At 32.9% G+C, this 14,301-nt stretch overlaps 1 protein-coding gene across 4 annotated transcripts in view; it reads left to right on the forward strand.

Annotated features, from left to right (window-relative positions):
- LOC129750105 (gamma-aminobutyric acid type B receptor subunit 1) overlaps positions 1 to 14,301 on the forward strand; it is a 349,408-nt gene that overhangs the window by 239,870 nt on the left and 95,237 nt on the right. For all 4 annotated transcript variants that reach the window (XM_055745326.1, XM_055745327.1, XM_055745328.1 and 1 more), the window contains exons 5-6: positions 5,002 to 5,172; positions 5,356 to 5,572. In XM_055745326.1, coding sequence (XP_055601301.1) covers positions 5,002 to 5,172; positions 5,356 to 5,572 — 388 coding nt within the window. The remainder of the gene's footprint in view (positions 1 to 5,001; positions 5,173 to 5,355; positions 5,573 to 14,301) is intronic.

Consider the following 14,301-nt stretch of genomic DNA (forward strand, 5'->3'; position numbering starts at 1 on the left):
GGTACGAAAATCGGAAGCTCATAATCAAGACCTATCTCGATGCGCTGTTTAACGTCGAAGTACTGCACAAAGAGAGCTATGATGGCTTGAGTAAACTTATTGGTGATCATGAGAAAAGCATACAGATGTTGGAAAAAGCAGGCGAATCTTCCGATGGTTGGAGCACTTTGCTGGTGTACATGATACGTGCTCGGTTGGATCCGTTGACGTTACGCCATTGGGAAACGCACCACAATTCCCGAAAAATACCGAAGTTCAAGGAGTTGTTGCGCTTCCTGAAAGATCATTGTTCTGTTCTGCAAACCCTTGCACATCAACCCACAACTGCTTAATCCCAGGTAAACCAGTCGAGCTTCGGAGTAAGCCATCCCAGTTTTCAGTTTTCCGCCAAATGTCCATTCTGTGTCCATTCAGCTTTCCGATGCGTGCCGTTTTTAAAGTCTACAGTCGAAGAACGTGGCAATGCAGTGAAGAGGGCTCGACTGTGCCTTAATTGTTTATCACCCGGTCACATGGCTCGTGTCTGCAGCAGAGGATCGCGCCATCATTCGTTGCTGCACCCAGATCCTCAATCCTCCGTCTCGCAAATCCATACAAATTCCACGCCGCCATTACGTCAAGCTCCGCAATCCCCACCACCATCTCCGTCATCCCAACCGATCCCTTCTACTAGCCCACTTTCCAGACCACAAACCTCCTCATCGTTCACAGTTATACAAATGCCAGACTACACTACAGACTTCTCTGACGACAACCAACACACATTTGGACATCCCACACAAGTACACACACCACCACACCAAGTACTTCTGTCAACGGCCGTTGTTCGCATCCTGGACCATTCAGGAAACTTCCGGCAAGCCAGAGCTTTGTTAGATTCTGGCTCGCAGTTAAATTTCATCACCACGACATTCTGCCAAAGTTTGAAGCTCCAGAGTTCCTCCGATAATCTTACTGTCCAAGGAATCGGTGGGTCAACAGTCTCAAAACAGCAGGTGACGGCATCCGTTTTTCCCCGTTGCTCGAAAATATCTTCGTTTGACTCTTCGATGACTTTTAACGTGCTCCCTGAGATAACAACTACCCAACCAGCCAGCCGTGTTTCGTGCAGTATGCCAAAGAATTTAGTGCTTGCTGATCCCATCTTCCGCGAGCCAGGACAAATCGACATCATCATTGGTGCTCAGGCCTTCTACGATCTGCTTTCCGATGGTCGATTCAAGGTGTCTGATCATGGTCCCAGCCTACAGAATTCCGTTTTCGGTTGGACCGTGTCAGGCACTGTTCCAAAACAGAAAACGTCCAGGGTTTTTCAAAAAAGATTCCAGTTGAAATTCAAATCATCCAGACAAATGTCAAACCCTCGTTTTACTGACGGTGTAATTCGTGTCGGCGGCCGGTGGCAAAATGCACCAATTTCGATGATTCACTCCCAAAACAAGAAGTTTAACAAGGGCATTCAGCTAATTGGCAACTCACCAGTTTCTGCATAGTCAGAGGACTAAGGTCCTCCCCATTTAAGCTACTCGCAACCGTTGCTGCTCAGTACAACCATATCGTTCCCGTTCGTCGTTTGCCTTTCGTTGATGTTCATCCAGTATTTGAGCCAGTAGAGCCGACTCTGCAATGAAAACACGTGCGCGTGTTGTTTGATCCAGCGAAGATGCATCATAGTTTTATCGTTGCGTCCAGTATCAGCGAACCGATCTTCCAAGAGTTTGTGGGATTCAGAATCAACACACCACCGGTAATTCATCGCAGTCGACCCATCTACCTTACCACCCGGCGTTTCATCATTTGCGAAGAGGCAAACAGGCAACGCTAGTCTGAGCAGAGTTCCAGCACCAAAGCCTCCAGGGGTGACGCGGTTGCGATCGGACGGGTCGAACCTGTCACTTCACCGCTAACCTTCGTTAAGTACCCATTCAATACGAACGTCCAGTACGGACATTTACCCGTTCTTTCATCACAGGTTGCGGTTCGTCGTGTTGGAACTCCTCAACTCATCTTAAGCCCTAACGTAGGAGCAGCAGCAGGAGCAGTAGCAACGGCAGCAGTTAGCGTGTAGTTATCATCATTATCATCAAGCAGTCATCAGTGCTTCCGGTATAATCCGGTAGCGTTCGAAGAGCACACCAGGTCCAGTTTTTTTTCATCAGTTGCATAGGTGCAACCAGACAATGTTAGTCTGTCCAGAGATCCAGCTCTAAAGCAATCGGGGGTGACGTGGTCGCGATCGGACGGGTCAGACCTGTCACCCCACAGCAGCCTTCCGTTAAGTACCCCATCATATTTCCACGTCCAGTTCGGATATTTACCCGATTATTCTTACCAGGTTGCGGCGCGTCGAGCTGGAACACCCTGTCCTCTGTACAGTCATCGCAGTATCACCCATCGGAAAATCCAGCGAGCAGAGCCCGTGGATCTCAAAAGTGTAGCTTTAAGTAAAAATAGTAGTTGAAATTGTTTAATATTTCAAGGCGGCCGGTATGTTCGCACAAAATATGAGACACCGCAGATTCGGGTGTATTCGCGCCACACCAAATTTCCTCTGAACAAAATCCCGCGCAGCTTCATCTAAAACCAACGACTTTTGGTCACTTCGCTGGATGACCGAACATCCGCACAAAGCGGAGAGAGTAAAAAACCAATAGAATTGGTCAGTAGTATCCAACGCACGCAGTTTATTTTTACCATTGTGATCACTATTCCCGTCGTCGGTTGCAATAAAGTTGAAAGATATATTGCATTTGAAATCTTTGATTCGCGTTATTAAACGGAAGTATAAACCAAATTCGAATTTTGAATCTAAGTCCGAAACCTCGGAAACCGGTTAAACACTACCTTTTGAACCGGTCCGTTGAAAAATACAAATGATGTTGATTTTTGAGTACAAAATGTTCAATTTTTCCATACACACCTAAAAGTAAAAATTTACTCAAAACTCTGCAAAACATCATGGATGAGTTTGGAACCAAAATGAAGCTTTCGAGACTCCTGGGTTTGAGAAATTCAAAAATGACCCAAAATTGACTAAGTCTATTGAACCAATTCAGCGACTTTTTGGGTCGAATCACAGAATAACAGATATTGATTTGTCAAGCATTCAGAATTTTTGACGGAACTTGAAGCTAGGTCATCTCGATAAGAAATATTAAATTGCTCGTTTACGTTTTATTACTAAACATTCCGCATTTCCGTCTATATTCAAGGAAAAATATATTTCACTTGTAAAGTAACTACGCAATAGACTGCCCCAAATTTGTATGGGAAATTTAAAACCTGTGAAATGTTATACGCTGCAGGCTAAAATTGATCCTGCGCCTACTACAAGATCTTATGCCAAATCTGGGCCAGATCGGACCACGGGAAGGGATCGCTCAACGAGCCTGAAGTTTGTATGGGATTTTGAGACATTTTGTTCGAGAGGAACATAAAAAACCAGTTTTTCGTCAATAACTTTTGTCTCCTTCGACCGATTTCTTTCAAAAATGGGTTTTCTTAAAGCCTAAACTATGACAAATATTTCATCCGAAGGTTGCATTTCAATTAAAATTAAGATAAAAAAGTTATTAAGCTTCAAAAATTGGCTATCTTTTTTAAAGATGATATTCATCACTGTTTTAATGAGGCGACTAAATGTCTGACCAGAACACTCAATGTGAAATGCATGCCGTTTCGTAAAATTATGACCGATTTTAACCATTGTTGTTGCGTTTGATTGCAATTTTTAATGTTTTTCTAATATTTGAGTTTGGATTATGTTCACTTGATAGTTCGGAAAAAAAAGTAAGGGCGGAAAAATGCTTGACAATTAAAGAAAAAAATTGCATAACCACAGGGGCCTAGGAACATGACTGGACGATTTGTGATTTTTCATGTTCCTCTCGAACAAAATGTCTCAAAATCCCATACAAACTTTAAGCTCGTTGAGCGACCCCTTCCCGTGGTCCGATCTGGCCCAAATTTGGCATGAGATCTTGAACTAGGCCCAGTATCAATTTTAGCCTGCAGCGTATAACTTTTTCAAAAGTCGGGTCATTTGGGGCAGTCTACTGCGCAACCAAACTCGTGACGTCGTGATGCGTCATTTGCACATATCTGACAATCTATTTTTTTTTATTCCTGCACACCTGTAGCGGCACGAAGAAAAAATCTCCAGCCTTCATTCAATGTAGTACATTGAGTGTGAAATTCACATTAAGCTTTCGAACAACATGAGCAGAGAAACTCATGTCAGAAAATGGTATACGATATTTTCATATTTTCAGCCAACCCCTTTGTCAGTTATCAATTTTTTCTCAAAAAAGAAAAAAAGGTTACGTGAAACGAAAAACCCAAAACTTTTCCCCGGTTATGCCTACCAGGAAATAACACTTTTCCAGATGCACATCTGTATACCTAATAGTATGAGTGTTGCTAACGAATTTTTAAACATTTTACACTTTACTGACAGCTTAGAACATGTCAGCTTGGTGTTGGCTGTACTTTTAGTGTCATTTTTGTTCCGCTTTGCTAGGATATATTTTTTTCTCCTTCGCCGGTCGTCGTTGGTGGGTTGCCATAGAATGCTACCCCGGATGTTACCTGGTAGGGAAAAAAGTGTGGTGTAAATTCGGTTGGGCTTTCACGTTTCCAAGCTTGCATGTAGCTGTGCAATTCATTCGCGCGCAACAGCTCGCTCCAATGAAAATGCAAGAAAAACTAAATTGAGCCTACCTGTTGACAAAGCGTACACAGGTAAGAAGGTTTTGAATTTCCACATCACGATGATAACGATTTTGGTCACGGTACCGCCAAAAATTGCCATCGAAATTGGTACAACGTACATTTTCGGTAGTTTTTGTGTTGGTGTTCTGAAAATACCGAAATGATACAAACATTTTTTTTTATTCTAATACGGAAAATGGACTGAACTTTTTTCCTGGCTGAACGTGACATAACTACTTAAAAATAGGTAGTATGTACATCATATGTTTTTTTTTTCTTTTTTCTTTACAGCTGTGCTACGGCGCATCCAGCCCTGCCTTATCAGACAGAGGACGATTTCCTACGTTGTTTAGGACTCATCCTTCTGCTACTGTACATAATCCAACTAGAATAAAATTAATGCAAAAATTTGGGTGGTCGCGAGTAGCGATCCTCCAGCAAGCCGAAGAAGTGTTCATATCGGTAAGTTAAAGTTTTCACTGGAAAAAAAACTATGAACAGAAGAACTTTATTCCAGTCCCCTGACGTCCATTAGTAGATACCAATCTTCCAGATTGAACCCAGTATAGTAGAGCGTACTAACAGATTACTCGTTTTCTTTATTTTCGTTCCGATTTCTACTGGCCCGCTGACACCCGGACGCAGACCGTCGAGGATTTAGAGACTCGATGTAAAGATGCTGGTATCGAGATAGTGACGAGACAATCATTCTTATCCGATCCAACCGATGCGGTGCGAAATCTCCGGAGACAAGATGCCCGTATAATCGTCGGACTGTTCTACGTTGTCGCAGCCAGGCGGGTCCTGTGCGAAATGTACAAACAGCAGATTTATGGCCGAGCGTATGTGTGGTTTTTCATCGGTGAGTACAGCTTGATTCGAATGACATTTTTCATCTTTCTGGTAAATCTTTTTTTTTTTTGCGTGTAACAATTGAATGGCCCATTAATCGAAAACCCTGAGAACAGCAGAAACAGGCTGTTTGCAGTCATCTATCCATTAGAGCTCCCAAAATTAATATTCAATTGAGATAGACATTCAAAGTAATAAACCGGTTCAAGTATTTCGAATCAATATATTTTCTATCGAAACAGCTGAACAGCTCATAATCAATTCAATTTCATTCGATACAACCACGTTTTGCGATTAAGAAAAAAGTTGCTAGTTGCTGGAATGTAGGTTTCAAACCAATCGAGGCCATCTATTTCATCGGTAGAAGTAGAAATTGACAAAACTTACGAAACTGACAGAAAAGACGTAACTGATTTAAAGGCAAAAATGATATGAAAAAAACCTACTGACATAAATACCTTAAAATTAAAAAAAAAAATACAAAAAAGACAAAATTGACAAAAATGACAAAAATGACAAAAATGACAAAAATGACAAAAATGACAAAAATGACAAAAATGACAAAAATGACAAAAATGACAAAAATGACAAAAATGACAAAAATGACAAAAATGACAAAAATGACAAAAATGACAAAAATGACAAAAATGACAAAAATGACAAAAATGACAAAAATGACAAAAATGACAAAAATGACAAAAATGACAAAAATGACAAAAATGACAAAAATGACAAAAATGACAAAAATGACAAAAATGACAAAAATGAAAAAAATGACAAAAAATGACAAAAAATGACAAAAATGACAAAAATGACAAAAATGACAAAAATGACAAAAATGACAAAAATGACAAAAATGACAAAAATGACAAAAATGACAAAAATTACAAAAATTACAAAAATGACAAAAATGACAAAAATGACAAAAATGACAAAAATGACAAAAATGACAAAAATGACAAAAATGACAAAAATGACAAAAATGAAAAAAATGACAAAAATGACAAAAATGACAAAAATGACAAAAATGACAAAAATGACAAAAATGACAAAAATGACAAAAATGACAAAAATGACAAAAATGACAAAAATGACAAAAATGACAAAAATGACAAAAATTACAAAAATTACAAAAATTACAAAAATGACAAAAATGACAAAAATGACAAAAATGACAAAAATGACAAAAATGACAAAAATGACAAAAATGACAAAAATGACAAAAATGACAAAAATGACAAAAATGACAAAAATGACAAAAATGACAAAAATGACAAAAATGACAAAAATGACAAAAATGACAAAAATGACAAAAATGACAAAAATGACAAAAATGACAAAAATGACAAAAATGACAAAAATGACAAAAATGACAAAAATGACAAAAATGACAAAAATGACAAAAATGACAAAAATGACAAAAATGACAAAAATGACAAAAATGACAAAAATGACAAAAATGACAAAAATGACAAAAATGACAAAAATGACAAAAATGACATAAATGACAAAAATGACAAAAATGACAAAAATGACAAAAATGACAAAAATGACAAAAATGACAAAAATGACAAAAATGACAAAAATGACAAAAATGACAAAAATGACAAAAATGACAAAAATGACAAAAATGACAAAAATGACAAAAATGACAAAAATGACAAAAATGACAAAAATGACAAAAATGACAAAAATGACAAAAATGACAAAAATGACAAAAATGACAAAAATGACAAAAATGACAAAAATGACAAAAATGACAAAAATGACAAAAATGACAAAAATGACAAAAATGACAAAAATGACAAAAATGACAAAAATTACAAAAATGACAAAAATAACAAAAATTACAAAAATTACAAAAATTACAAAAATTACAAAAATTACAAAAATTACAAAAATTACAAAAATTACAAAAATTAAAAAAATTAAAAAAATTACAAAAATTACAAAAATTACAAAAATGACAAAAATTACAAAAATGACAAAAATTACAAAAATTACAAAAATTACAAAAATGACAAAAATTACAAAAATTACAAAAATTACAATAATTTCAAAAATTACAAAAATTACAAAAATTACAAAAATTACAAAAATTACAAAAATTACAAAAAATACAAAAATTACAAAAAATACAAAAATTACAAAAATTACAAAAATTACAAAAATTACAAAAATTACAAAAATTACAAAAATTACAAAAATTACAAAAATTACAAAAATTACAAAAATTACAAAAATTACAAAAATTACAAAAATTACAAAAATTACAAAAATTACAAAAATTACAAAAATTACAAAAATTACAAAAATTACAAAAATTACAAAAATTACAAAAATTACAAAAATTACAAAAATTACAAAAATTACAGAAAATACAAAAATTAAAAAATTACAAAAATTACAAAAATCACAAAAATTACAAAAATTACAAAACTTACAAAAATTACAAAAATTACAAAAATTACAAAAGTTACAAAAGTTACAAAAATTACAAAAATTACAAAAATTACAAAAATTACAAAAATTACAAAAATTACAAAAATTACAAAAATTACAAAAATTACAAAAATTACAAAAATTACAAAAATTACAAAAATTACAAAAATTACAAAAATTACAAAAATTACAAAAATTACAAAAATAACAAAAATTACAAAAATGACAAAAATTACAAAAATTACAAAAATAACAAAAATTACAAAAATTACAAAAATTACAAAAATTACAAGAATTACAAAAAATCCAAATTTACAAGAATTACAAAAATTACAAAAATTACAAAAATTACAAAAATTACAAAAATTACAAAAATTACAAAAATTACAAAAATGACAAAAATTACAAAAATTACAAAAATTACAAAAATTACAAAAATTACAAAAATTACAAAAATTACAAAAATTACAAAAATTACAAAAATTACAAAAATTACAAAAATTACAAAAATTACAAAAATTACAAAAATTACAAAAATTACAAAAATTACAAAAATTACAAAAATTACAAAAATTACAAAAATTACAAAAATTACAAAAATTACAAAAATTACAAAAATTACAAAAATTACAAAAATTACAAAAATTACAAAAATTACAAAAATTACAAAAATTACAAAAATTACAAAAATTACAAAAATTACAAAAATTACAAAAATTACAAAAATTACAAAAATTACAAAAATTACAAAAATTACAAAAATTACAAAAATTACAAAAATTACAAAATTACAAAAATTACAAAAATTACAAAAATTACAAAAATTACAAAAATTACAAAAATTACAAAAATTACAAAAATTGCAAAAATTACAAAAATTACAAAAATTACAAAAATTACAAAAATTACAAAAATTACAAAAATTACAAAAATTACAAAAATTACAAAAATTACAAAAATTACAAAAATTACAAAAATTACAAAAATTACAAAAATTACAAAAATTACAAAAATTACAAAAATTACAAAAATTACAAAAATTACAAAAATGACAAAAATTACAAAAATGACAAAAATTACAAAAATTACAAAAATTACAAAAATTACAAAAATGACAAAAATTACAAAAATGACAAAAATTACAAAAATTACAAAAATTACAAAAATTACAAAAATTACAAAAATTACAAAAATTTCAAAAATTACAAAACTTACAAAAATGACAAAAATTACAAAAATTACAAAAATTACAAAAATTACAAGAATTTCAAAAATTACAAAAATTTCAAAAATTGCAAAAATTGCAAAAATTACAAAAATTAAAAAATTACAAAAATTACAAAAATTACAAAAATTACAAAAATTACAAAAATTACAAAAATTTCAAAAATTTCAAAAGTTACAAAATTAACAACAATTACTTAAATTACAAAAATTTCTTAATGGAAAAAAATGAACAAAATTACAAGAATTACAGAACAATACAAAATTTTTGACAAAAGCTCACTCAGAACCCGAAAGTCGAACGAATCTGTAACTGGTGATATTTCTGTATCGCTTTATCGATCACGTCTTCAGCCGAACAGAGCCGGACATGCTCTACATTCGAAGGAAGGAATGAGCCAGCAAAATCTGAGATAAATGATGCGGATGACAGAATTAGAGGAATATCCCCTGTTTGGCAACGATATCGTTTAACCGGAGCTTCTCGCTTTGTGTACGGACTTAAAGCGGGACCAGACTCTATATAGATTGAGAAATAAGGACGAGTGGAAGAGAAGATGAGGTCAAATAGGAAAATCGAACGGGAAATCCAACGTGCTACCGACTGCTGCGGCTAATCCTCGATACTTTGGGGACTTCCTGTTGCCTCGCATTCTCAGAAAGCGTTTTTCAGTACCTACACAGCATAGAGCCCCCATTTCTCGAAGATAAACGCAACGATGCTGTAACGCTTTGCTAGCATTTCCGACCATTAACAAGACTAAGCCGATTTGGTATTTGCTATATTTTGGTCCTAATACAGTGATTTGCTCTACTATCTAGTTTGATTTATTTTATTGCTCCTTCGGTAGATTAAGAAGAGACCAGTTGAATGAGGTAAGCAATTATGGTTCTAAAAACTGCAAAGAACCCTTTTGATGATGAACGATTTTGTTTTCCGGTTCAGGTAGTGTTGTGCGATTTACAAGAACCGGATTGGGCAATAAATAACGAAATCCCATATTTACCCAATATTTGCGGGACAATAAACAATCTCCAACTTTAAGGCAAGTTGAAATTCTTATGGTTCGGTTTGTGAAGTGGAAAAAGTTTCAAATTCATTACCGAATTTAAATTGAAGCTCGAATCCTAATTTGCATTCCCGATTCGCTTTTGCCCTCGGAATCATTTGTCCCTTTCCGGGTTACACAGTGTCGTTCTAGAAGGAAGCTGTACGAGCGATTGGGATAATTAATTTAATACACTTAAACTTTTACAAACTCCTTAGCGAACGAAAATGAAAGTGTCCTTTTGGTCTTTATGAAACAGGACAGGGAAAAAAATCAATGAAGAAGAGGGCGCTGTAAAGTAAGCTTCTTCATTACGCTCGCTTGCCATTAGTGCGGAGGAGAGCTGTAGCAGTTTTACCTGCCATGCCTTCATCCAGGATCAGCCAAACTGCAGAAGCACCAACAAAGTGCAAGCTTTTGTGCTCGACGGATATTGAAATTAGCATTTCAAAGTTTGAACGCTGTGTTTAACAATTTTACCTAGATTTTTTTTTTATTAATTTCAGGCTTCGGGTTGAAGAAAATTATCTGAAGTTTTAAATAACTTGGAAATGTATTATTAATTTCAAATTCATAAATTTTTACTCCTAGGAAAACTTGTTTGATTACCGGGGCTAGATGCACATTTGTATCTGAATTGAATTGAATTTGAATTTGATTTGAACGCTTGATTCAGTAATCGAATATAAATGAGGATAAAAATAAAACGAGTTATCCAGAAGATAACGACGGTGATAGATGAGGGATTACCTATATTTTGGCTTCTTCTGTAGACTTCCACAAATCCAGATCGTTGTCAAAAACGTCAAAACTTACCGGAAACAGATTGCCAATGATGCTCACTGAACTTTACACGATCTATTAGTTTTTCCACAATTTATAACAACTACATTTAATAAATTTTAGAAATTTTGACAGGAGAAAAAAAACAGGGAGGAATAAAGCGTGAACTTCCCTACCAAACGCTTATATGCAATGACTTTATATTAAATTGTGTTGCGACTTGGAAATAATAATAAAAAATTAAACTATTTTACTGGAAAAGTTATAAGATCATTGAAAAAAAGTGTATTGTTGAATTTGTTAGTTAGCTTTATTATTTAAATTAATTTATAACAAAAAAAATCAATACTCGAGCATACGAGGCCGTTTCAGCTAACAAACCGTATCCAGAACTACGCTCGGAATGAACCTATTTATAGAATGATGGCGCTCTACAACGCTCATGCTAATGTGATAAAGCTAGAAATGTCCAGAGAACAAATCAAAAATAGATTTGAGTTAGCGTATTCTTAATATTTAGTTAAAACTAGTAAAGATTGAAGGCTGAAGCCTAGGATTGAATAAATAGATGTAACTAGGGTCTCAATTTTAGCAAAATTTGGTATCATTTTGCTAACTAAGTGTGAGAATTTTTGCTTTTATTTTTGCTGTGTACCACCTTATGTCAAGCAAAATGAGAGCAAATTCAACTCTCGGGGCGTGATGGCAAAATTTGCTTTTATTTTGCCATAAAAGTCTGCTCGGGAAATCATACAATGTAAAAGTCCAAAATCGTAGAAAAATTGTGGATCTCACCAGATAGTTTAGCGACGTGTGTGATTTATTCAGTCACCGCAACGATCTTGTATGAAAATTTGTAAGACAATTCTTACTGTCTTGTATTGAAATTTGTAAGACAGAAGCAATTTTTTAAAAATAACGCATATCGCATTATTTATCTTGTAGGTATATCTGTCGTTTTCTTGGTAAAAAAAAATGGTTGTTCCTACCGTAAAATGTGGTGATTCGAAACAGTTTTCAGACTACTTTTGAAATATTCATGTCAAATTGAGCTGTTTCAGCCCACGATTTGCTTAAGATATCGTGTTTTGTGTACCTAAAGCAAACTAAACTTAAAACATAGTACGGAAAACTATCAATTTTCAAACAGCTCTTTTTATTCGACCCTCGAATGCGTGTTGAGAACGCGATTTGGATACTCACACACGTAAGAACCGTAGAACAACATAAATGTGTTCATTTAGGTTTCTACATTTTGGAACGTGACAAATCTGTGCGTTGTTTTTAATAATCTACAATTTTTGTTTGTTGTTTTCAATCCTCAGTAATCACCATTTTCAACACTCGCGCTTATATTTAAAGAAATGTTAACGATGGTGCCTAACTCCAGGGGCAAATGTATTCAGAGAAATTTACGTTTTTTTTTTCTTTATTTTTTAGCAAAAGCTGAAGGCCAAATTCGTCTGGGATAAACTTGTTTTGTTATTATGTACCAAAACTTAATTTAACTTTTTTTTATTGAAATCATGTTCAAAGTTTCCTTCACCGTATACCAAACTTGCAGACATGTTACGTCTTTTTTTTGCATTGTTCCTAAACATCACCAGTCATAAAATGAAATGTTGCAATTTTTTCCCAAATACCTACATATTTTTCGCACACTGTAAAGACATTTGTCTTTACTATTAAGTAAAGAATCAAATATCTTATTTGTCTTGAAACAATACATAGACTATTTGTAGATTACAAGAAACTCAAACATTTATTATATTTTTTCCATTGTTATACCTGTTCGCCCCATAGTAAGGTTTTGAATTTGAAATTTGTTGGTACCGTAAATTGGACGAACTTTGATCCCCGGGGTAAATTTGATCAACAAGAATTTTTTGCAGATAATCATCATTAACAAAGTCTGGAGTTCAAATATCTGAAAACTGTTTTCTACGTTTGAAAGCCTTAAAATTGAATTTCAAATAGACTAAATTTTGTTTGCATTTGGAGATTTTTAATATTTTTTCAAATATTATTTAAAAGTTTTTAAATATCTGTTTTTTTTAAGAGTCACACACAAACACCTCTCCTTATAAAATGATAGCATTTAGAAGCAAATAGTTTATTTTTTTAAGAAAGTTTAACTTTTTTGTATAGGTATAGTTTGAGTGTTAATTTTATGGTCATTCTGTAATAATTATTGGATATTTAAAAAAAAACGGATATTTTCTATGAGAAAGCATGTATAGAACAATTGGCTAAAAACCCTATAAAATTGAGAAATATTTACAGTTTTTGCCCCCAAATGTATGCAGCAACATTGTCCATCTTTTGAGTATAGGGGATAGTGGGGATACTTGATCCCCTTTTCTTATTTTCACCATATCTTTTTGGAAAAATTTAGCAACTCGCCGTCTTTGACATTTTCTGACAGCGTGTAACTTCAAGTTTCTATGCTCCAAAAATTAGAACGATACTTGAACCCGTTGATGAACTAGAAGCATTTTCGTGGGAGTAAAAAAATTGCGATTTTTTCTGAAGTTAGGGGAGACTTGATCCCCTATTGAAGGAGACTTGATCTTTTATTCAGGAAGCCCTAATATTTGTATAAAAATCGAACAAAACCCCAAGATAGAATGTTAATTGACTATTTTGGTCATGTTTGTTCTCATTTCACAATTTATAGCAGACATAAGAAGAAAATTCTATAACTTCGTCTCATCGCTAATAACATTGCATACTTAAAGGCGCTATTTTTTATAATTAAGAGAAAATTAATTATTTTTGCTCTTTTCTTCAGACAATTGTTTGATAAATATTAGTTTTTGGATAAATATTAGTAATTTCGTAATCAGCAATCATAACGATCAATTCAGAAGAAGAATATGCCGTTTGGAAGGGGGATCAATTGTACCCAACTCTAGGGGATCAATTGTACCCATAATCAACATTTTAGAAAAAAATTTCTGAAAAAAGTTGAGAGTTTTCCATTGCTTTGAAAATATGGCATTATGAAGTTCATTTTACGCTCGAACGATTGATACATTGGAACAAATATTTTTTTCCATAATTTTCCCATGTAAGGAAAATTTTAAAGTGATGAAAAAATAACTTCAAGTTACATTTTGTGAAATTTTTCAAACAAAGTTCAATTACTCAAACAATTATTTTGTTAAAAAAATTTAAACTACAAGCATTGTTATTTTGCTCATTTTGGCACATTTTTCTAGAACATTTGATCTTTGTAAGA

Source organism: Uranotaenia lowii, chromosome 2 (assembly GCF_029784155.1).
Source record: "Uranotaenia lowii strain MFRU-FL chromosome 2, ASM2978415v1, whole genome shotgun sequence".
NCBI lineage: Eukaryota > Metazoa > Arthropoda > Insecta > Diptera > Culicidae > Uranotaenia > Uranotaenia lowii.